This window comes from Orbicella franksi, chromosome 3, assembly GCF_964199315.1.
Source record: "Orbicella franksi chromosome 3, jaOrbFran1.1, whole genome shotgun sequence".
Lineage (NCBI taxonomy): Eukaryota > Metazoa > Cnidaria > Anthozoa > Scleractinia > Merulinidae > Orbicella > Orbicella franksi.
Window position 1 is genome coordinate 17,648,328 of NC_138147.1, and position 26,846 is coordinate 17,675,173.

Below are 26,846 nucleotides of genomic sequence, written 5' to 3' on the forward strand. Positions count from 1 at the left end.
ATTAGTCCTGTTTATAGACCGGTCAGTTTGCAAAACTTTTCTAGTGTTTTGATTCTTTCTTTCCATTTTCTGCTGATGTTTCTAAAGTGAACCGTACTATTTAGCCGATGTTAAAACTTGAAAATTGATATCAAATCTTGACAGAACGCTGTAACTGAAATCGACAACATCGTGACCTTCGTAGACTTCGTAATCTCAGTTGTGTTGCACAAGCCACAAATATTTTACCTCCTTATCTGCTCCAGACACTGCAAAGTCAACCAATGTGTACAGGTTCGTACAGTGTGTATTCGCTTTAGCAATACTCATTGTCTTACAATGCAACCTTGCTTGCTCTTTGGTTATAATGGATTGCGATGCATTTGGAAAACACTTCAAAATGAGCATCGACTTGGTGGACAATTATTGTTCTCCTAACTAAGTGAGTACTTCTTTATTTAATAACGTTTTCGTAACCAAATCACTCAGATGACTCTCATATGTTTTACTATACTCCAGAAGAGCGAGAATCAGGATGATCAAAAAGTAAACACGAGGATGAGGACGGGTTGTGTTGTGGTGAGGGTGTCCTGACCTAACAGCTATGTGAACTCAGATCCCTCTCAGGGGCAGCTAATTTGACCTTTTCTCTATGGGGCAGTGCCCCTATTACCCCTGAAACTGCTTTCAATACATTACAGCCGGATAAAACAAAATGTTTTAATGCCTGTGTTATGTAACAAAAGGTGTGTAAGAAAGTTACAATTTGTTGTACGAACCTGAGCCGACTTGAACAAGAACACCATACATTTGATGGCTTTAGCCATTTCAAGATTCAGTGAATATCAGCTCTTGGCCGCTTTCTGGTTCCTACCAGGACGCCCTTGATGTGCTGGATACCGACAGGCTGTTCTGGGTCGCCAGAACTTCCCATACGTGTGCCTGTGCTTGACGCATACGGACATTTGCGCGACAAGCGACTCGTCTAAATCAAAAAGGTCAGCCCTCGCCAAGATAAGCTGTCCCTCTGTTATGGTCTCTCGTGACAAATGGATGGAAGCAAGGTGACTTTCTATGATATCGTTGCATTGAAGTAAGCTAATGATACCCGATGTTCCTATTGAATCCCACAACGGTCTGTACACGTGCGCGATAAAAAGCACGACATTTTGTTTTGAGATAGGTATCCGTTTAATCTGATTTGTCAGACACGGTGGTAAAATTTAATCATGTAAGCTAGGCTTTAGCCAAAACCCTACACAACTAGCACTGAAATTTCTTGCCAAAAATGCCCCTAAAATTAAATTACAAAATTGATACTAAACGAGGCCACCAAAATTAGTTATAAAATTGCCTATTCCTGTTGTTGGGCGGTCGCTTCAACGGGTAATAAAAAAAGCCAAAATTGATTTTTTGATATTAATTCTAGCCGCGCAAACTATTTCAAGTTACTAAATATTTAACTTTGCTCATAAATGATACGGATATACTAATCCACGAAAACCTCCAAAGCTAAACCATGTCGCCTTTCAACTTTCAGTTGCCGAATAGAAGATAATAAACAGAATAGAAGCTAACTGAATTGAATGCATTGGTCACAAATTGTCGATTTCGGTATTCATTGTAGAAGCCTTTCACACGTAGTAAAAGCTGAATTTTACATGTTTAAGTATTAGAACCCTAAGTGCATGCAAATATTGAATTACACATATTTCTTTTTTAAATCGTCAGTAGAAGAAAAGCTAGATTCAAAAACATGAAAAAGTTTCTCGATGATATAGACCAAGTTTTACAGGCAACCAAATTTGCATAATACTTTGGAGCCACCACATCATTTCCCAGCGATTTCCTCACGGCACGGTACAAGGGAACAAATAAGTCAACACTTTCAACTACTGAAGCCGTTAATAATTTTTATTTTTGTGTAATCGTTTTTATTTTAGACTTAAGGTGAAATGTAACAATGTTAAAGCGTTTTGAATGTGAACTTGCGTGACAACCTAATTTGCATAATGAAGGGTGAGAATCGCACAAGGCACAGAAAGTTCGAAGTCGCTGTGGGAAAGAAAGACAAAAAGCGCAAGGTATTTTTACATTTCTATGTTTCCTAACCCTTGTTTAGCAGAATTCAGTTGGAGTTTTGAGCGGCCGGGTCTGGACTTGGGAAATAAACGCCAGCGAAGACAAGCTACTTTGGCAGGTTTTCAGAAAGTGATATAACGGGTGGTAATAGATAAATTTTCAGGATCCCCCAAAACAAAATATATCAAAAGTAACGTGCATTTCTTACCCTTGAAGGATCACTTAATGTAGGGATAGCAACAATTTTTTGTTACGTTTGGTGGTCTTTGAGCAGCGAGCTTGTCAATTTAGGAAATTTTCCGTCCTTGGAACGCTCAAATTTAGGCGTTTTCCGGCTATGATTGTTGTGAGCTCTAAAAAAATTATTTTGAAGTATTTGCAAAAACTAAAGTCTTTGCATTTACTTATGACCCAAGATAGTTCACTGAGAAAAGTTTGAGGGAAAACTTTTTTCCGACCAGAAATGCAGTGGACCGCTTTTAGAGAGCTGCCACTTAATTTTTCTTTGATGCTTTTATTCGGTTTTCCGGTTTTTTTTGTTTTGTTTTGTTTTTTTGTTTTGGCTTTTTTTCACCATTGCCATTGTAAAATCAAACAATCCCATTACAAGAGGAAATCATTACACTTAAACTCCGGTGTTACATCCCATTACATTGTGTTACATCCGGTCAGCAGTCGTGCTTCTCGGACGTCCGGCCTACGCGTTCAGTTTATTCATCATTCTTGGCTTATCGACTATCGCAATATCTGACTCGATTTTAGCCAGAGACGTTACTTTGGATTGTTCAAAGGCATGTTTTGCTTTGTACACTGATCTCGACACGTTTACTTTACTTCCTGGTTGGATAATATTGATGAATTTAGGTGTTCGATGGCAGAAATCGCAAGTATTACGACCATGTTTGGGTTTTGACCTTGTCGACTATTCTTTGTCAAGTGTATGCGGGCTACTTGTATCATCATCTCTGGTCTGAAACACGGCAAACTGGATATTCGATGGGAGTAACCGTTAGATTAGAGTCTGTCCTAGATTTTGGTCAAGAAAATGGAGCGAGCGAAGAAGAAACACTGGAGAGAGAACCACGCGACGAAAGCATCCTGAAGAAATTCCCAAAACCGTGACCTTCAAGGTAGGTTTTGTATCAATTCATATTTCATCAAATTCGTCGGCCAAAACCTTATTAACTAAATGTAGGTAATAGACAAGATGATAAAAGATACTTTTGAAGCTGATTTTCTCTCTCTAAAACCTGTTTGAGCCAAATACAAGAGCCCTCAAAATTACCAATTTTGCAACTTTTTGCAATTTGACCCAGGTATCTTCAGCACCCATGGCCAGAATATAGTTTTCCCCAAATTGATTTTATGATATTTAGAAACGTGAATATCTGTGTAATCTCTGTTGCTAAGACGAGCATTTTCTTCTTGTTTATAAAACCCAAAATATTTTAACGGCGAATTTTATAAACCGGGAGAGTGGCTCAACCATCTGTATGAATTTCATTTGAATTGGTCCACATGCACCCGAGAACCAGACTCGTTTACTTTTACTTTTTGAGAGAGGAACTTTTGCTCAAAACATGGTCCTGAGGCCGACGTCATCTAGTGCGGTTACCATGGCAACGATACATCTGACGATCCAAATATGTTTGTTTTTGTTTATCCCCCAAGGTAACCTACCCCCACACAAAAATTCTGTAACTTTGCAGAGAGATTTTCTGTTTATATTGTTTGTCCTTTGGTGTTGAATTTGAATAATCTCAAACTATTAAAAAAACATACGCAGTGAAAAACATTTCTGAACCGTAAAAGTGTACATCACATTGCAGAAAAAGGTATTATGGGTAGTGGTAGTTTACAGTTGCTTGAACAAATTTCATGGTGTTTCAGCGCGAAAGAAGACGGAATAATGAATTCACGTTTTCATTATTTTTCCTTGATACCTTGCTGAAAAATTGGGAACTTCGATCAGCCAGCGGTAAACTAACTGTAACACAACCGCATTGTCGTAGGCGCTTTTATGCTTTTTTAGGACGACCTTTCTGGTAACAGCTGTAAACACCTGTGAGATTGTAACTCGTTGACTCTGCCCAGGCCCCATGTGTAAACGTGACAATTTGTTACGTTAGAATCACCCTGTTGTTATGCAATAACATTAATTAAACAGTGGACTGTCTCGTAATTAATTTGTCGCATAAATTTTTTGGTTGATTCTGTCGACTACCTAACGAATATATTTAAAGGAAATGATATCAGATCCGCGTAATTAATTTTTGTTTCAATGTGAGAAAGATTGGTTTTGAAGTGAAAAAGATGAGTAAAAACGTGTTACAAAAAGAGTTAAACTCGTGGCTGTTTAATCGAATTAACTTCCATGTCTTTGTGTAATTATCATAACAAAATAGCCTACTTCGTCTTGCCGTTTTTTCGCGTTCGAATTAAAATTCAACAATTTTCCAGCGCTAAAAAAATAATACTTGGTCCTGGTGAGCCATTCTTGTTGAAAGTCTTGCAAAGTAGACGGAGTTTAAAATGTTTCGCTTATTTTTGTTTCTTATTACGGTTTTTATCTTGGAGTGTTATGCAAGCTCAAACAAGGCAAGACCTTACGAATGCGTTGACGCGAAAATTTTTTTTTGTTCATGGGTCGATGAATTTATTTTCGTCCTTTCAGTTAACACCAGGATCTCGCGAAAATTTCGACTCTAGAATTCTGCGTAAAGGTAAAAAGCTGTTATTTAATCTGAAGATTTCTCGGTAAATCTTTTCAGGTTTCTGGCAACGGCACACGGCAAAACCAGTGCGGACAGTCTTCCTGCTGTCGTGACGGTGAGTGCATAAAATAATCTCATTCTGTTTGAGGCAGAAATATGTTTTCTAACCCGTTGTTGCGCTTCAAACCCCTTTTTATGGCAGCAACATCTATCCTTCAATTTGAAAACACACGGATTGATTGTCATAACTGCTGCTGAGGAATTAGTCAACAAATATATTTTCAGCCTGGCAAGACACAATTTACGCTCCACAGAGTTGTAAATTTGAGTTTCCAGAATTTATTTTCTCAATTGAGAAACCGCGGAAATTACAGTATTTCAAAAGGAATTGTTGCGATCGAGGAGTTTTGTTCTTACAACTTAAATTCCATCACGTGTAGTTTGTGACTTTAAACCTCGAGCCACGAAGAGCTACAAATCAGGTTTTAAGTTTTAACAAGTTAGTTTTAGACTTCTCTTCTTCTTGATTCAAGGAAAAGATGGCCGTGACGGACGCGATGGGAGAGACGGAGTAAAGGTTCGTTTTAAAACTACGACTTAATAGAATTTTTTAAAAAAAATTAATACAGGCACACAGAAAGCTAGATTTACATAGATTAATTCCTGCGATGAACTTTAACAAGAAATTAATGTTATTAATGCATATCATAAAGGCTGACGAATGTTCTGTCGCTGATTTACTAGACGCAGAATGCCGAAGAAATGTCGCTGACCGCAAACATTGCAGCTAAGCCGCTGGTTTCTTTTCGGTGGAGTGAACAATACAAACTGAACCACGCTTAATGAAGTTTTCAATTCGGACTAATTGCTAGCAATACGCTAAATCATTAAGCCATTTTCAATTAAAGGAATCACCATTTTACCGTTCTTTGTCTGTTTGCTTCCTCTTGTTATTTTCCTTTTTTAGGGTGAAAAAGGTGAGAGCGGTTCGCCAGGAAAAGACGGAATACCTCATCAAGGAGCGATTAAGTTTAGCGACACCGCTGACACCTGCACACCAGGCACCGCTGGAACAGTTCGCTACAGTACTTCCCAGAATGCTTTACAACTCTGTGATGGCAGCGCTTGGTTGTCAGTGGTTACTACTGGTAAAGGTCACGTGGCCTATAACCCAGGCAGTCACTGTTTGGATATTCTAAATTCTGGTGAGTTTCTAATGGAACAACATATTAAAATAACGGAGGCTTTGGAAACAAACAATTAAGAATAAAAATCAACGATAATAATTTCGAATGACGTTTCGATGTTTCGTTCATCATTTTCAAATTCTAAAAGTCAGATTCCTATACTTTCTTTTTGTATCGAGAAAGCGTGTGAAAGTCTCGTTGCATGTGATTAAAAATTCTACAATATTAGATTGCAGCGAAGTCCGGGCTAGAAAGGAACATTATAAAAAGGTTTGGAAACGCGCTGTAAAATGCTTACCAAAGCATTGCCAGAAATTTTCTGATTCATTTCTGTTTTCTTGTGGAAATAACTTGATGAAACTGGACATTACCACCAGCAAAGTTAAAAACTACGCGTGCCGTGATAAATCATCGGGTTTGACCCTCCTTCTTTAATTTAATTCTGCACCCATTCAGGTCAAAGCCGAGGTAACGGACTGTACTGGATCGATCCGAATGGTGGCTCAACAGATGACTCGTTTCAAGCTTTTTGCGACATGGAGACTGAGCGTGGAGGTTGGACACTAGTTGCCACCAAAGTCTCCCCAAATTTCGTCTTCATCAAAACCGTATTCTCAACTTCGGCCGCCAAAACTACCCTTGCAGATGCCGCCAGTCATATCCATCCGAGCATGGGGGACTGGGAAGAAGTAATGTTCCGCTTTGGGGACATCAATACCATCCGGGTTATTTACAGCAGGAAGGCTGGTGCACCACAAAACGAGAAAACAGAGTTCGAAAAGTTCTTAATGGGGAGCTCTGCTTCGTTGGCAAAGAACGTCTTCGGCTTTTACAAGTACAGTCCAGCAGATCATAACAAGAGAAGTCCGGCTGTGGGTTTTACCACAATATCCGGACTGCACTTCCGTTCAGCCCACGGGATTTCACAGGGTCATGAACTTACCGACAAGTGGCTTGACATGTGGAATGGTGTTGATGGTCAAGGAAATAACTACGTCACTTCCGACGACAGCAAGGCGCTTGGTACCAAGTGTATCGCAGGCTACTGCTATCTGAACAAACCAATCTGGGTGATGGTGCGATAGAAACAAAGTTCATCTGAAAACTTAGAAATATGACTAGGTCTGACTCGGGTGTAGAGCTGACAATGTAAACACTGATGTAGCAAACGTGTTAGTTGATATCAGTTTTGTCAAGGTTGTTGTAGTATAAGTACCAAGATTGATCATTGTAAGGGATCCATATTAAACTTCTGTGGGAAATAATGAGGTATAAATTGTGTTTTAGCTTTTCGTTCGATTTTTGTTCTTCGCTGTTGAGGATGAAGTTAGGATGACGCCATTACATGATTACGCGCGATCCTCTCTGTACAAAGTTACCTCGCGTCTGCAATCTGCCGCTTTCTTTAACTTTCAAACAATTTTGACCACCCTCTCTGCTGTGCAGTTCTCTAGTGTTTCTTTGTTAAAAGCTTCTTACCAAGAAAATCGTTAAGTAGAGAATTGTTTTGAAAATTCGTGCTATCCAAAAAAGAGAAGTAACATAGATTGTAAAAGATTGTTGTTAGAACTGTACATCTTGGAAGGCTTTTATAATCCATATATAGAGCGTTTTAACTGACGTGGCCAATAGCAGTACAAAATTATTGAAACAAAAGAAATTGTTTACATGAGGATTAGTTTGGGACACCAACTGCAACATGGCCGCCATTTCTCGTTTCTGGGAAGCGTTCTCCGCCATGTGCGAGACCAAATTATCCCTGGGATTAAGGTCCCAACTAAGGCCCCGTCCAAACTAGGCAGGAGAAATTTGAGAACGCAGCTTTATTGCTACGACTTCTACGGTTTGGCCCTCCGACCACACTAATCCGTCACGAAAACGGAACTTTTCGAAAACGCTCTTCAAACCCTAGGAATTTGTAAACGCCGGCTTGACGTTTTAAGGTGGACGGAAAACATTTTGAAAACGGAGCTTTTCGCGAACGATAATCATGTGATTTTCCTGTGCAATTATGCCTCAAACACAAATCTAAAATCACCGGTGGTTGCTGCGTTTTCAGATTTCTCCGGTTAAGTGAGGACGGAAAACATTTGAAGCGTTTTCCGAGTAGAAACGCCGTTTTCAAATTTCTCCGACGTAGTGTGGACAGGCCCTAAATAAATGCGTGAGCGCTGCTGGTATTGATTGATGCATAAGCGTGATAATGAGTGAATGAATGAATGAAAGATTTTATTTAAGTGTCAATACTAGTATTTAACTTAAAAAACTAATTGGGGACACTCTTTACACAATAAAATATACACTGTATTTTGTCTTCCTACGAAAATAGATGAACACTTTTGTTACTTAATTATAAACTGTCTTGTTTATGGAAAATAATCGATAAGCAGGCGACTGTGTATTGCAATATGTATGTATAGTAGACCTTTTTGTTTGTCTTCCGTCTACCTAATGTATATATTTTGAGGAAATTTTCCCAGATCCGCGCAACTAGCTAAACTACGATTTCAAAGATTCCTAATCAAGAAATGCGAGATTTTATACGAAAAAGACTGAAAATTTGCAAAAAAGAGAAAAACTATTCCTGTTTTACAGGTTATTTGTCAAATTTTCATAACAATTAGTATATGTCGTCGTGCCGATGTTTCGAGTTTGAATATGGGCAAACAATGTTTCAACGCTAAAATAATAATAATTGCATTGGCAGCGTTCTGACATTCATAGTGGAAAACTAGCAGAGGAGACGAGCTAAAATGTTTCGCTTGTTTTTAGCGCTCATTTCCCCTTTTATCTTGGAGTGTTTTGCAAGCTCGTCCAACAAGGCAAGTTTTAATTTGACCTTAGGAATGCGTCTAGGAGCGTTTTTCTCTTCTTAGAGTAAACGCTAGGAACTAGTGAAAACTTAGACTATCTAGCATTCTGCTCATTGATCAAAAATCCTTTTAATTGATAGCTTTTCCAGTGTATGTTTCCAGGTTTCTGCAAACGGGACACAGCAAAGCCAGTGCGGACAGTCTTCCTTGAAAGAATGCTGCTGTCGCGACGGTGAGGACAGAAAATTCATTTGACAACCAGAAAATTTATTTTCTTTCATGTCGTCCTTTTCTTGTGCTTCAAACCCCTTTTCATAGCGAGGCAACATATTTCATTATTCTTCTTCTCTTCTTCTTGATCCAAGGAAAAGATGGTCGTGATGGGCGCGATGGGAGAGACGGAGTAAAGGTTCGTTTTAAACTGCTTTTTGTTTAAAATTTAATATCAGCACACAGCTCTGAAAGAAGATGGAGAAAAACTAGAAACAAATGATCTTGGACCATTCCTGTGTTAATTTACAAGAAATTGACGTTAGTCAATGCCGGCATGCTGCTCTCTCACTGATTTACTAGACGTAGAATGCAGAAGAAATGCCGCTAACTTATAAACACCGCAGATTTTTCCGCTGTCTTTTTCGGCGGCGCGAACAGCACCAAAAGCACTATGCTTACTAAAGTTCTCAATTTGGACCAATTACTAGTAATTCGGGAAATCAGAATATCAAGCCTGCCGTTTTCAGTAAAAGGAATCACCGTTTCACCGTTGTTTCTCTGTTTGTTTGCTTTAGTTGTTTTCCTATTTTCAGGGCGAAAAAGGTGAGAGCGGTTCGCCAGGAAAAGATGGCGGAGTACCACGTCACGGAGCGATTAAGTTTGGCGACACCGCTGACATCTGCATACTAGGCACCGCTGGAACAGTTCGCTACAATCCTTCCCAGAATGCTTTACAACTCTGTGATGGCAGCGCTTGGTTGTCAGTGGTTACTGCTGGTAAAGGTCACGTGGCCTATAACCCAGGTAGTCACTGTTTGGATATTCTAAATTCTGGTGAGTTTCGAATGGAACAATATATACATGTTAAAACAAATGTCAGATTGTAAAGAACTACGAGTTACAGAGGAAGATTATAAAAAGCCTTTCCAAACGCAGAAAACGTATAACAAAACAATGCCATGTATTTTCTGTTTCATTTCTCGTTTTTCTTTTGAAATAAGCTGATAAAACTTGACATTGCCCCCGGCAAAGTTGCAAACTATTCGTACGTAATAAATCAATTGTTTGTGGCCTTATGCTCCACTCACGAAGGGGCGAAGAGGATGAGTGAAATCAATTGTTTTAACCCTCCTTCTTTAATTTAATTCTGCACCCATTCAGGTCAAAGCCGAGGTAACGGACTTTACTGGATCGATCCGAATGGTGGCTCAACAGACGACTCGTTTCAAGCTTTTTGCGACATGGAGACTGAGCGTGGAGGTTGGACACTAGTTGCTACTAAAGTCTCCCCAGATTTTGTCTTCATCAAAACCGTATTCTCAAAATCGGCCGCGAAAACTACGCTTGCAGATGCTGGCAGTCATATCCATCCGAGCATGGGTGACTGGGAAGAAGTCATTTTCCGCTTTGGGGACATCAATACCATCCGGGTTATTTACAGCAGGAAGGCTGGTGCACCACAAAACGAGAAAACAGAGTTCGAAAAGTTCTTAATGGGGGGTTCTGCTTCGCTGTGTAAGAACGTCTACGGATTTTACAAGTACAGTCCAGCAGATCATAACAAGAGAAGTCCAGCTGTGGGTTTTACCACAATAACCCGGCTATGCTTTTATTCCAACCATGGGATTTCACAGGGTCATGAACTTACCGACAAGTGGCTTGACATGTGGATTAGTGTTGATGGTCAAGGAAATAGCTACGTCACTTCCGACGACAGCAAGGCGCTTGGTACCAAGTGTATCGCAGGCTACTGCTATCTGAACAAACCAATCTGGGTGATGGTGCGATAGAAACAAAGTTCATCTGAAAACTTAGAAATATGACTAGGTCTGACTGGGGTGTATAGCTGACAATGTAAACACTGATGTAGCAAACGTGTTGGTTGATCTCAGTTTTGTCAAGGTTGTTGTAGTATAAGTACCAAGATTGATCATTGTAAGGGATCCATATTAAACTTCTGTGGGAAATAATGAGTTATAAATTGTGTTTTAGCTTTTCGTTCGATTTTTGTTCTTCGCTGTTGAGGATGATGTCAGGATGATGCCATTACATGATTACGCGCGATCCTCTCTGTACAAAGTTACCTCGCGTCTGCAATCTGCTGCTTTCTTTAACTTACAAACAATTTTGACCACCCTCTCTGCTGTGCAGTTCTCTAGTGTTTCTTTGTTAAAAGCTTCTCACCAGGAAAATCGTTAAGTAGAGAATTGTTTTGAAAATTCGTGCTATCCAAAAAAAGAGAAGTAACATAGATTGTAAAAGATTGTTGTCAGAACTGAACATCTTGAAAGGCTTGTAAAATCCATATAGAGAGCGTTTTAACTGACGTGGCCAATAGCAGTACAAAATTATTGAAACAAAAGAAATTGTTTACACGAGGATTAGTTTGGGACACCAACTGCAACATGGCCGCCATTTCTCGTTTCTGGGAAGCGTTCTCCGCCATGTGCGAGACCAAATCATCCCTGGGATTAAGGTCATTATGACTTGTCAAATATCCCAACTAAGGCCCCGTCGAAACTAGGCCGGAGAAATTTGAGAACGTAGCTTTATTACTACGACTTCTACGGTTTGGTCCTCCGAGGACACACTAATCCGTCACGAAAACGGAGCTTTTCGAAAACGCTCTTCAAACCGGAGGAATTTGTAAACGCCGGCTTGGCGTTTTAAGGTGGACGGAAAACATTTTGAAAACGGAGCCTTTCGCAAACGATGATCATGTGATTTCCCCGCCCAAGTATGCCTCAAACACAAATATAAAATGACCGGTGATTGCTGCGTTTTCAGATTTCTCCGGTTAAGTGAAGACGGAAAACATTTGAAGCTTTTTCGGAGTGAAAACGCCGTTTTCAAATTTCTCCGGCGTAGTGTGGAAAGGCCCTGAATAAATGCGTGAGCGCTGCTGGTATTGATTGATGCATAAGCGTGATAAATGAATGAATGAAAGACTTTATTAAAGTGTCGGTAGTATTTAGCTTAAAAAACTGGGAAGGGTTACACAATACACAATAAAATATACACTTTGTTTTGTCTTCCTACGAAAATAGATGAACACTTTTGTTATTTAATCATAAACTGTCTTGTTTATGCAAAATAATCGATAAGCAGGCGACTGTGTATTGTAATATGTATGTATTGTAGACCTTTTTGTTTGTCTTCCGTCTACCTAATGTATATATATTTTGAGGAAATTTTCCCAGATCCGTGTAACTAGCTAAACTACAATTTCAAAGATTCCTAATCGGTTATCCAAGAAATGCGAGATTTGATACGAAAAATATGACTGAAAATTCGCAAAAAAGACAAAAACTATTGTTGTTTTACTGAAGTTATTTGTCAAATTTTCATAACAATTCGTATATGTCGTTGTGCCGATTGTTCGAGTTTGAATATGGGCAAACAATGTTTCAACACTAAAATAATAATAATTGCCTTGGCAACATTCTGCCATTCGTAGTGGAAGTCTAGCAGAGGAGACGAACTAAAATGTTTCGCTTGCTTTTAGCGCTCATTTCGCTTTTTGTTTTGGGTTGTTTTGCAAGCTCGTCCAACAAGGCAAGTTTTAATTTGACCTTAGGAATGCGTCTAGGAGCGTGTTTTCTGTTTATGGTTCGATGTTTGATTTCTCCCCTTACAGTAAACACCAGGAACTCGTGAAAACTTTTCGACTTTCTACAATACTGCGCATTGATCAAAAATCCTTTTAATTGATAACTTTTCCGGTGTATGTTTTCAGGTTTCTGCGAACGGGACACAGCAAAACCAGTGCGGACAGTCTTCCTTGAAAGATTGTTGCTGTCGCGACGGTAAGAACAGAAAATAATTCATTTGACAACCAGAAAATTTGTTCTCCTTTCTTTCTTCCTTTTCTTGAGAGTCAAAGCCCTTTCCATAACAGCAACATTTTTCATTGTTCTTCTCTTCCTCTTGATCCAAGGAAAAGATGGCCGTGACGGGCGCGATGGGAGAGACGGAGTAAAGGTTGGTTTCTAAAAAATTAATATCGCAAACAGTTGTGAAAGAAGATGGAAAAAAACTAGAAATAAATTTACCTTGAGCCATTCCTGTGTTAATTTATAACAAAATTGATGTTAATTAATGCATACTGCTCTCTCACTGATTTACTAGACGTGGAATGTCGAAGAAATGCCGCTAACTTATAAACACCGCAGATTTTTCCGCTGTGTTTTTCGTCGGCGCGAACAGCACCAAAAGCATTATGCTTACTTAAGCTCTCAATTTGGACGAATTGCTAGTAATTCGCGAAATCAGAATATTAAGCCGGCTGTTTTCAGTAAAATGAATCACCGTTTTGCCGTTGTTTCTCTGTTTGTTTGCTTTAGTTATTTTCCTATTTTCAGGGCGAAAAAGGTGAGAGCGGTTGGCCAGGAAAAGATGGCGGAGTACCACGTCACGGAGCGATTAAGTTTGGCAACACCGCTGGCATCTGTATTATGGGCACCGCTGGAACAGTTCGCTACAATCCTTCCCAGAATGCTTTACAACTCTGTGATGGCAGCGCTTGGTTGTCAGTGGTTACTGCTGGTAAAGGTCACGTGGCCTATAACCCAGGCAGTCACTGTTTGGATATTCTAAATTCTGGTGAGTTTCGAATGGAACAACATATTAAAACAAATATCAGATTGTAAAGAACTACAAGTTACAGAGGAAGATTATGAAAAACCTTTTCAAACGCAGAAAACTTACAAAGAAACAATGCCATATATTTTCTGATTTATTTCTTGTTTCTCTTTTGAAAAAAGCTGATAAAACCTGACTTTGCCACCGGCAAAGTTGGAAACTAGGCGTGCCGTGATAAATCAAATGTTTTGACCTTCCTTCTTTAATTTAATTCTGCACCCATTCAGGTCAAAGCCGAGGTAACGGACTGTACTGGATCGATCCGAATGGTGGGTCAACAGATGACTCTTTCCAAGCTTTTTGCGACATGGAGACTAGGCGTGGAGGTTGGACACTAGTTGCCACTAAAGTCTCCCCAAATTTCGTCTTCATCAAAACTGCATTCTCAACTTCGGCCGCGAAAACTACCCTTGCAGATGCCGCCAGTCATATCCATCCGAGCATGGGGAACTGGGAAGAAGTCATGTTCCGCTTTGGGGACAACAATACCATCCGGGTTATTTACAGCAGGAAGGCTGGTGCACCACAAAACGAGAAAACAGAGTTTGAAAAGTTCTTAATGGGGGGTTCTGCTTCGTTGTTTAAGAACGTCTTCGGCCTTTACAAGTACAGTCCAGCAGATCATAACAAGAGAAGTCCAGCTGTGGGTTTTGCCAAAATATCCCGGCTACATTTCTATTCCACTCATGGGATTACAGAGGATCATGCAGATACTGACAAGTGGCTTGACATGTGGAATGGTGTCGATGGTCATGGAAACAACTACGTCACTTCCGACGACAGCAAGACGCTTGGTACCAAGTGTATCGCGGGCTACTGCTATCTGAACAAACCAATCTGGGTGATGGTGCGATAGAAACAAGGTTCATTTGGAAACTTAGAAATACAGTGACTAGGGTGTAGAGCTGGCAGTGTAAACACTGATGTAGCAAACGTTTTGGTTGTTCTCAGTTTTGTCTAAGTTGTTGTAGTATAAGTACCAAGATTGATCATTGTAATGATCCGTATTAAACTTCTGTGGGAAATAATTATAAATTGTGTTTTAGCTTTTCGTTCTCGGCTTAATGTATGTTCTTCGCTGTCGTGTTGAGGATGATGTCAGGATGATGTCACTGCATGATTACGGGCGTTTCTCTCTGTATAAAGTTACCTCGCGTCTGCAGCCCGGATCTGGGCCGTCGATAAAACCAGGAACATGGAACATTCTGGAACATCGTATAATTATAATAATTATGCGAAAAAACTGCGAAAAATACGTAAAATTAAATTTTTAAAAGTTAAATCAAACAAAAATAAACTGGTATCAGCTCGGAAAATAAAAACAACACAAAAACATGACAAAAAAAAAGGTAAAAAGAAAGAAAACTGAAAATCACTGCGATGAGTGAAGGCTAGGAAGTCAGAAGAGTAATCCATTCCCTCCAGTCGTTGGCCGTCACTTTAATCAAGTGACTGCCCCTTATTCGCAGATTTCGTTCTTCACAGAAAACCAAAGTGGTGGCTTTCGAACTCCTTAATCAGACCGAAAAATATGGGTACACGAGTGTGATTCCTTTATTCAGTTCATTACGTCAATTCAAAGATATGCGTAGTACACGCCATTTCTCATAAAGAAATAGCTTCTCCATGAGATAGAAGTGGAAACTCTTCGGCATTGAGTTTCTTTTCTAAAGTAGTTCGGACTGCTCGAGCTCTGATGATTTATTAATAATAACTTCAAGCTCGTTATGTCCTGTAAACATCGAAGAGTATTAAAGATCGAAGAACGTTCCGTTATGATCGCTTCTCCTGTTATTTTCGACCGTTCCCGACAATTCCGTAGAGCCGATTACAACAGTCCATGTTTGTGTTGAAAAAAAACACAGTAATGTAAAGTAGCCGCGCCTGTGTACAGCCGCCCCTCCCCTCCAAAAATCGGGAAGGATTTACCAAGGGAGGGGGAGGGGTGCTGTACACAGGCTACTGTAAGGCCAAATGACGCAATTGGCGGGAAAGAAGAGGAGCCTCCACTCATTGTAGTCAGTTGAATGAATACCCAACGCTCCCTACCCCTCCCCTACCCCCCAAAATATCTTTTCATATTTCGAGCTGATACCGGTTTATTTTTGTATATTTTAGTTTTGAAAATTTAATTTCACATATTGTTTTTCATAATTATTATAATTATTCAATGTTCCGGGATGTTCCGGAATGTTCGGAATGTTCCATGTTCCTGATTTTATCGACGGCCCTCGGATCTGTTGCTCTTTTTAACTTTTAAACAATTCTGACCACCCTCTCTTCTGTGCAGTTATCTAGTGTTTCTTTGTTTAAAGCTTCTTATCTAGAAAATCGTTAGGTAGAGAATTGTTATGAAAATTCGTGCTATCCAAAAAAGAGAAGTAACAGGTTGTAAAAGATTGTTGTCAGAACTGAACATCTTGGATGCCTTTATAATCCATATATGGACCGTTTTAACACATGTGGCCAACAGCAACCCAAAATTATTGACATGAGGATTAGATTGGGACACCAACATCCTCGGAGACCCAAGCGGCTGCTAGTCGGGACGATGCGATATTTTCGGGCGAAAGTTAACCTTAAGACCAGACAAGCCCCTTATTCCAATCGAACCAGGGGCCCGTTTCTCGAAAGCCCCAGAAACTTTTCGGGCCCGTAAAGCGATTTTTAGTTCATCTGTATCTAAAAACGGAAAGGTGTATACGCCTGAAACTTCTTGTATGAAGGGAACCTCTGTTAATATCAAGAATACGCGAATAAAACAGCTCTGTAATCATAAGCTTCGAGATTTTGCTATAGCTTTCCAGGTGCGAAAACTTATCGGGCCCCAGTTCCAGAAGTGTTCGAATTCCGTCCCGCTGATTGGCCAGAAAAATATTTTTCTGGCCAATCAACGAGGAGGTCCAGCCGAGCGACTCTGTTGCCTCCCTACACGAATTATTACACGAAGTATTACACCAAGTATTACACCAGGTATTACACCAAGTATTACACGAATTATTACACCAAGTATTACACCAAGTATTACACCAAGTATTACACCAAGTATTATACCAAGTATTACACCAAGTATTACACCAAGTATTACACCAAGTATTACACCAAGTATTACACCAAGTATTACACCAAGTATTACACCAAGTATTACACCAAGTATTACACCAAGTATTACGCGAAGTGGTTTTCCTCATCGATCGCAGTAGCGGGAAGATTCTCGTGGAGAGTTTCAGAAAAAAAGATTCAAGGGAGCCGAGGAAATCACAAGCTGTAACACGGGCGCAAGGGAGCAATACTCGTCGATGAATTTTCACGGCGGACCCATGGAAGGTATATCGTAAATTTGTATCGCTATTGTACACGATTTCTACACTGTTGTTGATGGCACGCGAAGCACAACCTTATATATTTACAAGTGAATATATGAAAGACCATATATTTGAACTGCGGGGAAAGATATGAAGATGCTGTGCTCTGCACAGTTAGTAATACAGTAAATGGTTTGAACCCAGGAGTATCAGTAGTTCGTATAGTGTGATCGTCCGGGTGAGGGTAGTTCTGAAAAGAACTGTTGTTGGTGACTGACGTTTCGACAACCTGAGCGGAAGTCATCTTCAGAGTCAAGTGAATAGTGTTTGTCAGTCGATGATCTTATAAGTCTGGTTCGTTGAACGTGATTGGACCAAGACTGACGCTATTGACACTCAACGCTACTATCGACTGAGGTGCTCAGTACCTCAACCACCGAAACTTTACGGACTACCGAAACTGTACAAACCTGGTATACCGATGCGACCTATAGTGTCATTCTGTACGTATCAACTACGTATCAACTATCTAAGTACTTGACGACCATACTGAAACCCCTTACTGACAAATCAAGACGCAAACTACAATCTACGGAGAACTTTAATGACGCTATTAAGACAGTACAGATACCTGACGACTACAAACTTGTGTCCTTTGATGTGAAATCACTGTTCACCAGTATTCCACTTCAATTGGCATTACAGTGTACCGAGACCGCTATACAACAATCTACTGTTGAACTGCCGTTACCTACAGAAGACATCATGGACTTACTGAACCTTTGCCTTACATCGACTTACTTTCAGTACAACGGTAAACACTACAAACAGTTGCATGGAACAGCAATGGGGTCGCCTGGTTCTGTTGTTGTCGCAGAAATTGTGATGCAACACGTGGAGGAACGCGCCCTTGCAACTTGCCGACAAACGATACCGCTTTGGTTACGCTACGTTGACGACACCTTTATCGCCGTTCACAAAGACGAAATTGACGATTTTCACGACCACCTAAACGAACAGAACGCCGACATCCAGTTTACTAAAGAGATCGAAGAAAATGGAAAACTTCCTTTTCTAGACTGTTTGGTAAGCCGCGACAACAACGAACCACGAACGACAGTGTACAGAAAACCGACGCATACCGACAGATTACTTGACGAATCATCCTACAACCCGACTTCACACAAAGCCACCACTATAAAGACTTTGACGAGACGAGCGCAACTAGTTTGTGACACACCGGACAGCTTACGTGACGAAAACAGATACCTTGAACGTGTTTTTCACAAAAACAACTACAACGCTGACTTTATTAGACGAAACATTTACCGACCTACTGAAGCTGACGCTACGAACAGGAACCCTACGCCTGTTACTACAGTGACTATACCTTACATTAAGGGCACTTCTGAGACCATCTCGCGGATCCTACAGCCCTACAACATTCGTGTAGCCCACAAACCTACAACTACGTTACGACACTTACTGACCAACGTGAAAGACAGAGACGAACCTAACGACAGACAGGGAGCAGTTTACAAGATCAAATGCTCCGACTGCCAGGCTTCCTACATTGGTGAGACTGGCAGAAACCTTAACACGAGACTGACTGAACACAAACGAGCCACGAGAAATGGTGATGCCAACAATCACATTGCTGTACATCATCAACTGATAAACCACAACATTGACTGGGACTCTGCTCAGTGCTTAACCTACAGTACAAACTATTTTCAACGACTGACTCTGGAAAGCTGGTACACTAACCTAGAACAAACGCCTCTTAACAGATATCAACAACTACCGGCGCCTTACAAACGACTTATCCACGACAGAAACGAAACCGACAAACGGACTTCTAACAGACCGACTTAACAATACACGGACCAAAACCGACCTACTTGACTAACAATAGACGGATCGAAACCCACCAATGACTGATGACAAACTTTACACGAGTCTTTCAGCCAATACCATCATGGCTATACTGACCAATCACGTTCAACGGACCAGACTTATAAGATCATCGACTGACAAACACTATTCACTTGACTCTGAAGATGACTTCCGCTCAGGTTGTCGAAACGTCAGTCACCAACAACAGTTCTTTTCAGAACTACACTCACCCGGACGATCACACTATACGAACTACAGTTAGTAATATCGCAGAGCACTGCACCGGTATCGCAGAGGTCATGGGTTCGAATCCCGTTCAGGCCTGAATTTTTTTCAGGCTTTAATTTCACAACTGCTTAAGTTGTGTGTATAACTGCGATGATCAATCACATCTTCACAACTTCTATTTCTCGACTTCCGAAACTTTCCACGATGTGTGAATCTCCGTTGCACGGGCCATTCTACTATGTCGATGGTCTACGGTCTATCTATCGGAAGGACTAAGTGCCCATGGGCTTGTCTGCTCTTGAAGTAAACTGTCGCCCGCAGAATTCCGCTCGCCCGAAAATATCGCATCGTTCCGACTAGCAGCCCCTGGGTCTCCGAGGATGGGACATCAACTGCAACATGGCCGCCATTTCTCGTTTCTGGGAAGCGTTCTCCGGTGTTGTAAATGAGAAAGACGATTGCCTGCAGAAATACTAGGCTTTAATCACCAAATCTCTGTCCTTACAAAACATGGCGGCCAACTGTAACCACAAGCATTGCAGGCTCGCACAAGAAAGCTGAACATACTACATGTATGACACAATGAATTATAATGTAACACAAAAACTCGCAGTGTTCAAGTGTCTAGAGGGCCTTCAAGAGGGCCTTTTGCAATGTCATTTACACCACATTCACCCTGTCCTTTAAAGATTAAGTCTAACTACAGGACGACGAACTCGTTGGGAGCGACGTACAGGTTCTGAATTCAGTACTGGTGTAAGTTCGGGTTCAAGTTCAGGTTCGGGCACAGACGATGGTTCTGCATCAGGCGTAACACTCACATGTGTGTCAAGGGGCAAGTTCTCTGCTTCCTCTGGAATACATTCTGGTGCTGGCTGGGCCTCGACAACTTCCATGTGGCCCTTGGGTGCAAGGTGCTTTGTGGCCACTGTCGTCTCCCTACCGTCAGGATAGCGCACATGCGCATAGTGAGGGTTTGCCTGGAGTAGTTCCACTTCATCGACCAAAGGGTCCATCTTACTTGTGCGTACCTGGCGTTTAATGTACACTGGGCCAGGTGTAGCTAGCCAGGTGGGAATGGAGGCGCCAGCTGACGATCGGCGTGAGAAACCAAAGAATCGCTCATGTGGAGTTTCATTGGTGGCAGTACACAAAAGAGAACGAACAGAGTGTAGCACATCGGAGAGGACATCCTGCCAGTTCTTGAATGGTAGGTTCTTGGATTTCAAACTCATAGTAACTGCTTTCCATATCACACCATTGCATCTCTCTGCTTGCCCATTTCCTTCTGGATTGTAACTGGTAGTTCGGCTTGAAGCTACTCCTTTTGAAGACAGGAACTCCCATAACTCTCTGCTCATGAATGAAGCTCCGCGGTCTGAATGGACATATGCTGGCATTCCAACAAGTGAGAACAGCGATGTAAGGCACTTAATGACTGTGTTCGTGGATACATCAGGACATGGGAAAACAAATGGGAACCGGGAATACTCATCAACAACCATAAGGAAGTACTTGTTTCCGTTATTTGTCGGAAGAGAGCCTTTAAAGTCGATGTTGATCCTCTCAAATGGCTGAGTGGCTTTGATAAGGGGAACCTTCTCTGGGCGATGGTACTGAGGTTTACATTCACAACAAATAGGGCACCGGCTTGTCATCTTCTTAATCTCATCGAGGGAATAAGGTAAGTTCTTGGTTCGCACAAAGTGGTTTAGCCTGGTGATGCCTGGATGGCAGAGTGCTTCGTGAAGCTTAAAGAGGGAATCTTCAGTGGCCATGGCACACGTAGTCCTGGACAGTGTGTCAGCTGGGACATTATCTCTGCCGGGGCGATAGACGATATCAAAACTGAAGCAGGAGAGTTCGAGTCTCCAACGCAGGAACTTCTCGTTCTTTATCTTTCCGCTGTGCTGCTTGTCAAACATGTAGGACACCGATTTCTGGTCAGTTTTCAGGATGAAGTGTCTTCCAGTAAGGAAGTGTCTCCAATGCCTCACCGCTTCTATTATGGCCTGGGCTTCCTTCTCTATGGATGCATGCTTCAGTTCACTGCCTTGAAGAGTTCGCGAGAAGAAGGCGACAGGTTTTCCATTCTGGTTGAGAGTGGCTGCTAGCGCTACTTCGGACGCATCAGTTTCGACTTCAAAGGGAATGGTCTCATCAATAGCGGTGACAACAGCTTCTTCTATCGTCTTCTTGAGACTTTCAAATGCTTCAACAGCTGGCGGAGGCAGAGGGAACGACCTGCAAGAAGCAATTGGCTTGATTCGATCCGAGAACCTTGGGATCCATTGTGAATAATAGGAGAATAACCCGAGACACCTGCTCATGGACTTTGAGTCATGTGGAACGGGGAGTTCACGCAGGGGCCGTAGACGATCAGGATCCGGCCGTATGGTACCCTCCTCGATGATGTATCCGAAGACGGGGAGACGCCGGGTTGAGAAGATACACTTTTCAGTGTTATAACAGAGGTTCTTGCGTTTGGCAGCTTCAAGAAAATGTTCCATGTTAGTGTCATGGTCCTCTTGGTCCTTGCCGCAAATAGTAACGTTGTCAAGGTAAGGGAAGCTGGCCTCAAGATCATTCTCATCTACAAACTTCATCATCTCTCTCTGAAAACAGGCTACTCCATTGGTGACCCCAAAAGGCAGGCGAGTGAACTGATAGAGATTTCCTCGAGCTTCAAAGGCTGTGTAAGGCTTGTCTTCCTTCTTAAGCGCTACTTGGTGGTACGCACTACGTAGGTCGAGTGTGCTAAATACTCTGTACTGGGCCATCTTGTTGACCATGTCGCTTATTCTGGGCAATGGGAAAGCATCTAGAAGTGTGAACCTGTTAATTGTTTGCGAGTAGTCGATCGCTAGCCTCTTCCTGTGATTCTCGTCTTTAGTCACTACGACTTGTGCCCGCCATGGTGAAAGGCTTGGTTCAACGATGCCTTCTTTGAGTAATCTTTTCACTTCCTCGTCAATAAAAGCGGAATCCTCTTGGCTGTATCTTCGAGACTTTGAGGCAATTGGATGGCAGTCTGCAGTCAGATTCGCAAATGGCTCAGGTGGGTCTATATTCAGTTTACTAAAACCACAGACGGCCAAAGGTGGTTCAGAGCCCCCGTAATGGAAGGTGACGCTTGAATGCTGGGATTGGAAATCAAGACCAAGGATTAGGTCAGCACAAAGTCCAGGCAAGACGGACAGTTTGTAATCTGCATATTTACGTCCTTGGTAGGAGAGATCAGCGACACAGGTACCGGTGATACTAACTGTACGAGATGCTGATGTAGCCATGGATACTGTACCAGATGAAGGATGAACGGTAAGAGCTACCCTCTCTACCAACCTTGGATGAATAAAGCTTTCAGTGCTACCACTATCAAAGAGGGCTTTGACCTCCAGTCCTTGGATGATTACAGTTCCTGAAGACTTTGAAAGGGATTCAGGGGCACCAACTGTGGCAAGTGTAGGAGACCAGGCTGCAGCTGAAACTTTATTCTTGCTCATCTTCTTTCCACGGCAAACTTTTGCAAAATGGCCCTTCTTCTGACAATTAGAGCAAACTGCATCACGGGCAGGACATTTTGAACGAGGATGGTTGCTGTTTCCACAGAAGAAACACGTAGTCGCTTGAGGTGAGCCATTTGATCCTACCGCAGCTAGCGTGCTGGGATCTGTCTGTTCCTGATCCACCGTAGTGGTGGGTGGAATGGCCGCATTGACAGATGAAGGAGGACCAGAGTAGGACTCGGAATTACGCATAGCCAATTCCAGAGAACGAGCGTGATCAAATATGGCCTTCAAATCTAGCGTATTATTCTCCAGTAACCTCTGGCGGATTGAAGGTGACCGTAAACCAGTGATAAAAGCGTCACGGATGCTTTCTTCGCAATATTTAGAAGCAGTGACACTTTGGAAGTTGCAATCCCTGGTAAGTGTTTTCAGAGCTTGGAGGAATTCGTCCAAAGTTTCGTGAGGTTGCTGGCACCTCGTGGCAAGGATATGGCGGGCAAAGATTTCATTCCGAGGTTTCACAAAAAGAGCTTGTAATATTTCTACGGCTGCCTCATAGTCGGTGCACTCCTCGATGTGTTGAAAGATTGAGGGAGAAACGTAATTCGCCAGTACCGAGAGCTTGTCGAGGTCTCTTTGTGGTAGGACAGCCAAAAGTTATCGAAGGTTCGTTTCCAATGAAGCCATTCTTTCGAAGCTTCGCCACTGCCAGGGTCCGTTTTCAGGCGCTCCGGACGGAGTACTTTGTCCATCGAGACTGGTGATTAAATTGTTGTAAATGAGAAAGACGATTGCCTGCAGAAATACTAGGCTTTGATCACCAAATCTCTGTCCTTACAAAACATGGCGGCCAACTGTAACCACAAGCATTGCAGGCTCGCACAAGAAAGCTGAACATACTACATGTATGACACAATGAATTATAATGTAACACAAAAACTCGCAGTGTTCAAGTGTCTAGAGGGCCTTCAAGAGGGCCTTTTGCAATGTCATTTACACCACACTCCGGCACGTGCAGGACACCCACGTGCGAGACCAAATCATCCCTGGGATTAAGGTCATTATGACGTGTCAAATATCCCAACTAAAACCCCGCACAAACTGCGCCGTAGAAATTTGAGAACGCAGCTTTATTTCCACGACTTCTACGGTTTGGCCTTCCAACCACACTTATCCGTCACGAAAACGAAGCTTTTCGAAAACGCTCTTCAAACCGGAGGAATTTGAAAACGCCGGCTTGACGTTTTAGGGTGGACGGAAAACATTTTGAAAACGGAGCCTTTCGAAAACGCTCTTCAAACCGGAGGAATTTGTAAACGCCGCCTTGGCGTGTTAGTGTGGACGAAAAAAGCGGGCCCTAAATAAATGCGTGAGCGCTGCAGGTATTGACTGATGCATAAGCGTGATATACTGTATTTTGTCTTCCTTCGAAAATAGAGGAACACTTCTTTTCTGATTTAATTATAAACTGTCTTGTTTATGCAAAATAATCGATAAGCAGGCGACTGTGTATTGTAATATGTATGTATAGTAGACCTTTTTGTATGTCTTCCGTCTACCTAATGTATATATATTTTGAGGAAATTTTCCCAGATCCGTGTAACTAGCTTAACTGCGTTTTCAAAGATTCCTAATCGGTTATCCAAGAAATGCGAGATTTGATACGAAAGAGATGACTGAAAATTCGCAAAAAAACCCCAAAAACTATTGTTGATTTACGGAAGTTATTTGTCAAATTTTCATAACAATTCGTATATGTCGTCGTGCCGATTTTTCGAGTTTGAATATGGGCAAACAATGTTTCAACACTAAAATAATAATAATTGCATTGGCAGCGTTCTGTCATTCTTAGTGGAAGTCTAGCAGAGGTGACGAACTAAAATGTTTCGCTTGTTTTTAGCGCTCATTTCGCTTTTTATTTCGGGGTGTTTAGCAAGCTCGTCCAACAAGGCAAGTTCTAATTTGACCTTAGGAATGCGTCTAGGAGCGTGTTTTCTGTTTATTGTTCGATGTTTGATTTTTCCCCTTACAATAAACACCAGGAACTCGTGAAAACTGTTCGACTTTCTAGAATTCTGCGCATTGATCAAAAATCCTTTTAACTGATACTGAGCTTTTCCAGTGTATGTTTCCAGGTTTCTGCAAACGGGACACAGCAAAACCAGTGCAGACAGTCTTCCTTAAAAGATTGCTGCTGTCGCGACGGTAAGAACAGAATAATTCATTTGACAAGCAGAAAATTTATTCTTCTTTATTTCTTCCTTTTCTTGTGAGTCAAACCCCTTTTCATAGCAGCAACATATTTCATTGTCCTTCTCTTCTTCTTGATCCAAGGAAAAGATGGCCGTGACGGGCGCGATGGGAGAGACGGAGTAAAGGTTCGTTTTCAAACTACGACTCTTTTAAAGAATTTTTTAAAAAAAATTATACAGGTACACAGACATCGAGATTTACATAGATCCATTCCTGCGGTGAACCTTAACAAGAAATTAACGTTATTTATGCATATTAAGGCTGGCGAATGCTTTCTCGTTGATTTACTAGCCGTAGAATGCTGAAGAAATGTCGCTGACTAAAAACATTGCAGATAAACCGCTGTTTTCTTTTCGGTGGAGTGAACAATACAAACTGAACCACGCTTAATGAAGTTTTCAATTCGGACTAATTGCTAGCAATACGCTTAATCATTAAGCCATTTTCAATTAAAGGAATCACCATTTTACCGTTCTTTGTCTGTTCGCTTCCTGTTGTTATTTTCCTTTTTTTAGGGTGAAAAAGGTGAGAGCGGTTCGCCAGGAAAAAACGGAATACCACATCAAGGAGCGATTAAGTTTAGCGACACCGCTGACACCTGCATACCGGGCACCGCTGGAACAGTTCGCTACAGTACTTCCCAGAATGCTTTACAACTCTGTGATGGCAGCGCTTGGTTGTCAATGGTTACTACTGGTAAAGGTCACGTGGCCTATAACCCAGGCAGTCACTGTTTGGATATTCTAAATTCTGGTGAGTTTCTAATGGAACAACATTAAAATAACGGAGGCTTTGGACAAACAATTAAGAATAAAAATCAGCGATAATAATTTGGAATGACGTTTCGATGATTCGTTCATCATTTTCAAATTCTAAAAGTCAGATTCCTATACTTTCTTTTTGTATTGAGAAAGCGTGTGAAAGTTTCGTTGCATGTGATTAAAAATTCTACAATATTAGATTGCAGCGAAGTACGAGCTAGAAAGGAACATTATAACAAGGTTTGGAAACCCTCTGTAAAATCCATACCAAAACAATGCCAGACATTTTCTGATTTATTTCTGTTTTCTTGTGGAAATAACTTGATGAAACTGAACATTACCACCAGCAAAGTTAAAAACTACGCGTGCCGTAATAAATCATCGGTTTTGACCCTCCTTCTTTAATTTCATTCTGCACCCATTCAGGTCAAAGCCGAGGTAACGGACTTTACTGGATCGATCCGAATGGTGGCTCAACAAATGACTCGTTCCAAGCGTTTTGCGACATGGAGACTGAGCGTGGAGGTTGGACACTAGTTGCCACCAAAGTCTCCCCAAATTTCCCCTTCATCAAAACCGTATTCTCAACCTCGGCCGCCAAAACTACCCTTGCAGATGCCGCCAGTCATATCCATCCTGGCATGGGGGACTGGGAAGAAGTCATGTTCCGCTTTGGGGACATCAGTACCATCCGGGTTATTTACAGCAGGAAGGCTGGTGCACCACAAAACGAGAAAACAGAGTTCGAAAAGTTCTTAATGGGGAGCTCTGCTTCGTTGTTTAAGAACGTCTTCGGCTTTTACAAGTACAGCCCAGCAGATCATAACAAGAGAAGTCCGGCTGTGGGTTTTACCACAATATCCGAACTGCACTTCTATTCAGCCCACGGAATTTCACAGGCTCATAAACGTACCGACAAGTGGCTTGACATGTGGAGTGGTGTTGATGATAAAGGAAACAACTACGTCTCTTCCGACGACAGCAAGGCGCTTGGTACCAAGTGTATCGCAGGCTACTGCTATCTGAACAAACCAATCTGGGTGATGGTGCGATAGAAACAAGGTTCATTTGGAAACTTAGAAATATGACTAGGTCTGACTGGGGGTGTAGAGCTGACAATGTAAACACTGATGTGAAGTTTACATGAAATAATTCATATATGAACTGCGGTTGTAGATGAAAGTGAAGAATGATCATCGCAGTTAATTTTCCAATTTAAGTAATTGGAAAGAAGAAGCCTGAAAAAATCAGGGCTTCAACGGGAT

At 41.6% G+C, this 26,846-nt stretch overlaps 4 protein-coding genes across 4 annotated transcripts; all 4 read left to right on the forward strand.

The window, feature by feature from the left end:
* Nucleotides 1–1,991: 1,991 nt before the first annotated feature.
* On the forward strand, nt 1,992–7,047 carry LOC145482374 (uncharacterized). The gene is made up of 6 exons (XM_081461009.1): nt 1,992–2,063; nt 4,094–4,125; nt 4,811–4,890; nt 5,309–5,352; nt 5,743–5,980; nt 6,419–7,047. The coding sequence occupies exons 1-6, from the start codon at nt 1,992–1,994 to the stop codon at nt 7,045–7,047; spliced, it is 1,095 nt and encodes a 364-aa protein (XP_081317135.1).
* Nucleotides 7,048–7,076: 29 nt separating this feature from the next.
* LOC145482376 (uncharacterized) lies at nt 7,077–10,955 on the forward strand. Its single transcript, XM_081461010.1, has 5 exons — nt 7,077–7,111; nt 8,916–9,007; nt 9,141–9,184; nt 9,582–9,822; nt 10,150–10,955. Exons 1-5 carry the CDS (start codon nt 7,077–7,079, stop codon nt 10,776–10,778), a joined length of 1,041 nt encoding a protein of 346 aa, XP_081317136.1. The 3' UTR covers nt 10,779–10,955.
* A 1,519-nt stretch (nt 10,956–12,474) lies between these two features.
* On the forward strand, nt 12,475–14,485 carry LOC145481616 (uncharacterized). The gene is made up of 5 exons (XM_081460130.1): nt 12,475–12,547; nt 12,717–12,794; nt 12,926–12,969; nt 13,350–13,590; nt 13,857–14,485. Exons 1-5 carry the CDS (start codon nt 12,475–12,477, stop codon nt 14,483–14,485), a joined length of 1,065 nt encoding a protein of 354 aa, XP_081316256.1.
* An 8,362-nt stretch (nt 14,486–22,847) lies between these two features.
* On the forward strand, nt 22,848–26,846 carry LOC145482377 (uncharacterized). The gene is made up of 5 exons (XM_081461011.1): nt 22,848–22,985; nt 24,703–24,772; nt 24,902–24,945; nt 25,336–25,573; nt 26,008–26,846. The coding sequence occupies exons 1-5, from the start codon at nt 22,848–22,850 to the stop codon at nt 26,634–26,636; spliced, it is 1,119 nt and encodes a 372-aa protein (XP_081317137.1). The 3' UTR covers nt 26,637–26,846.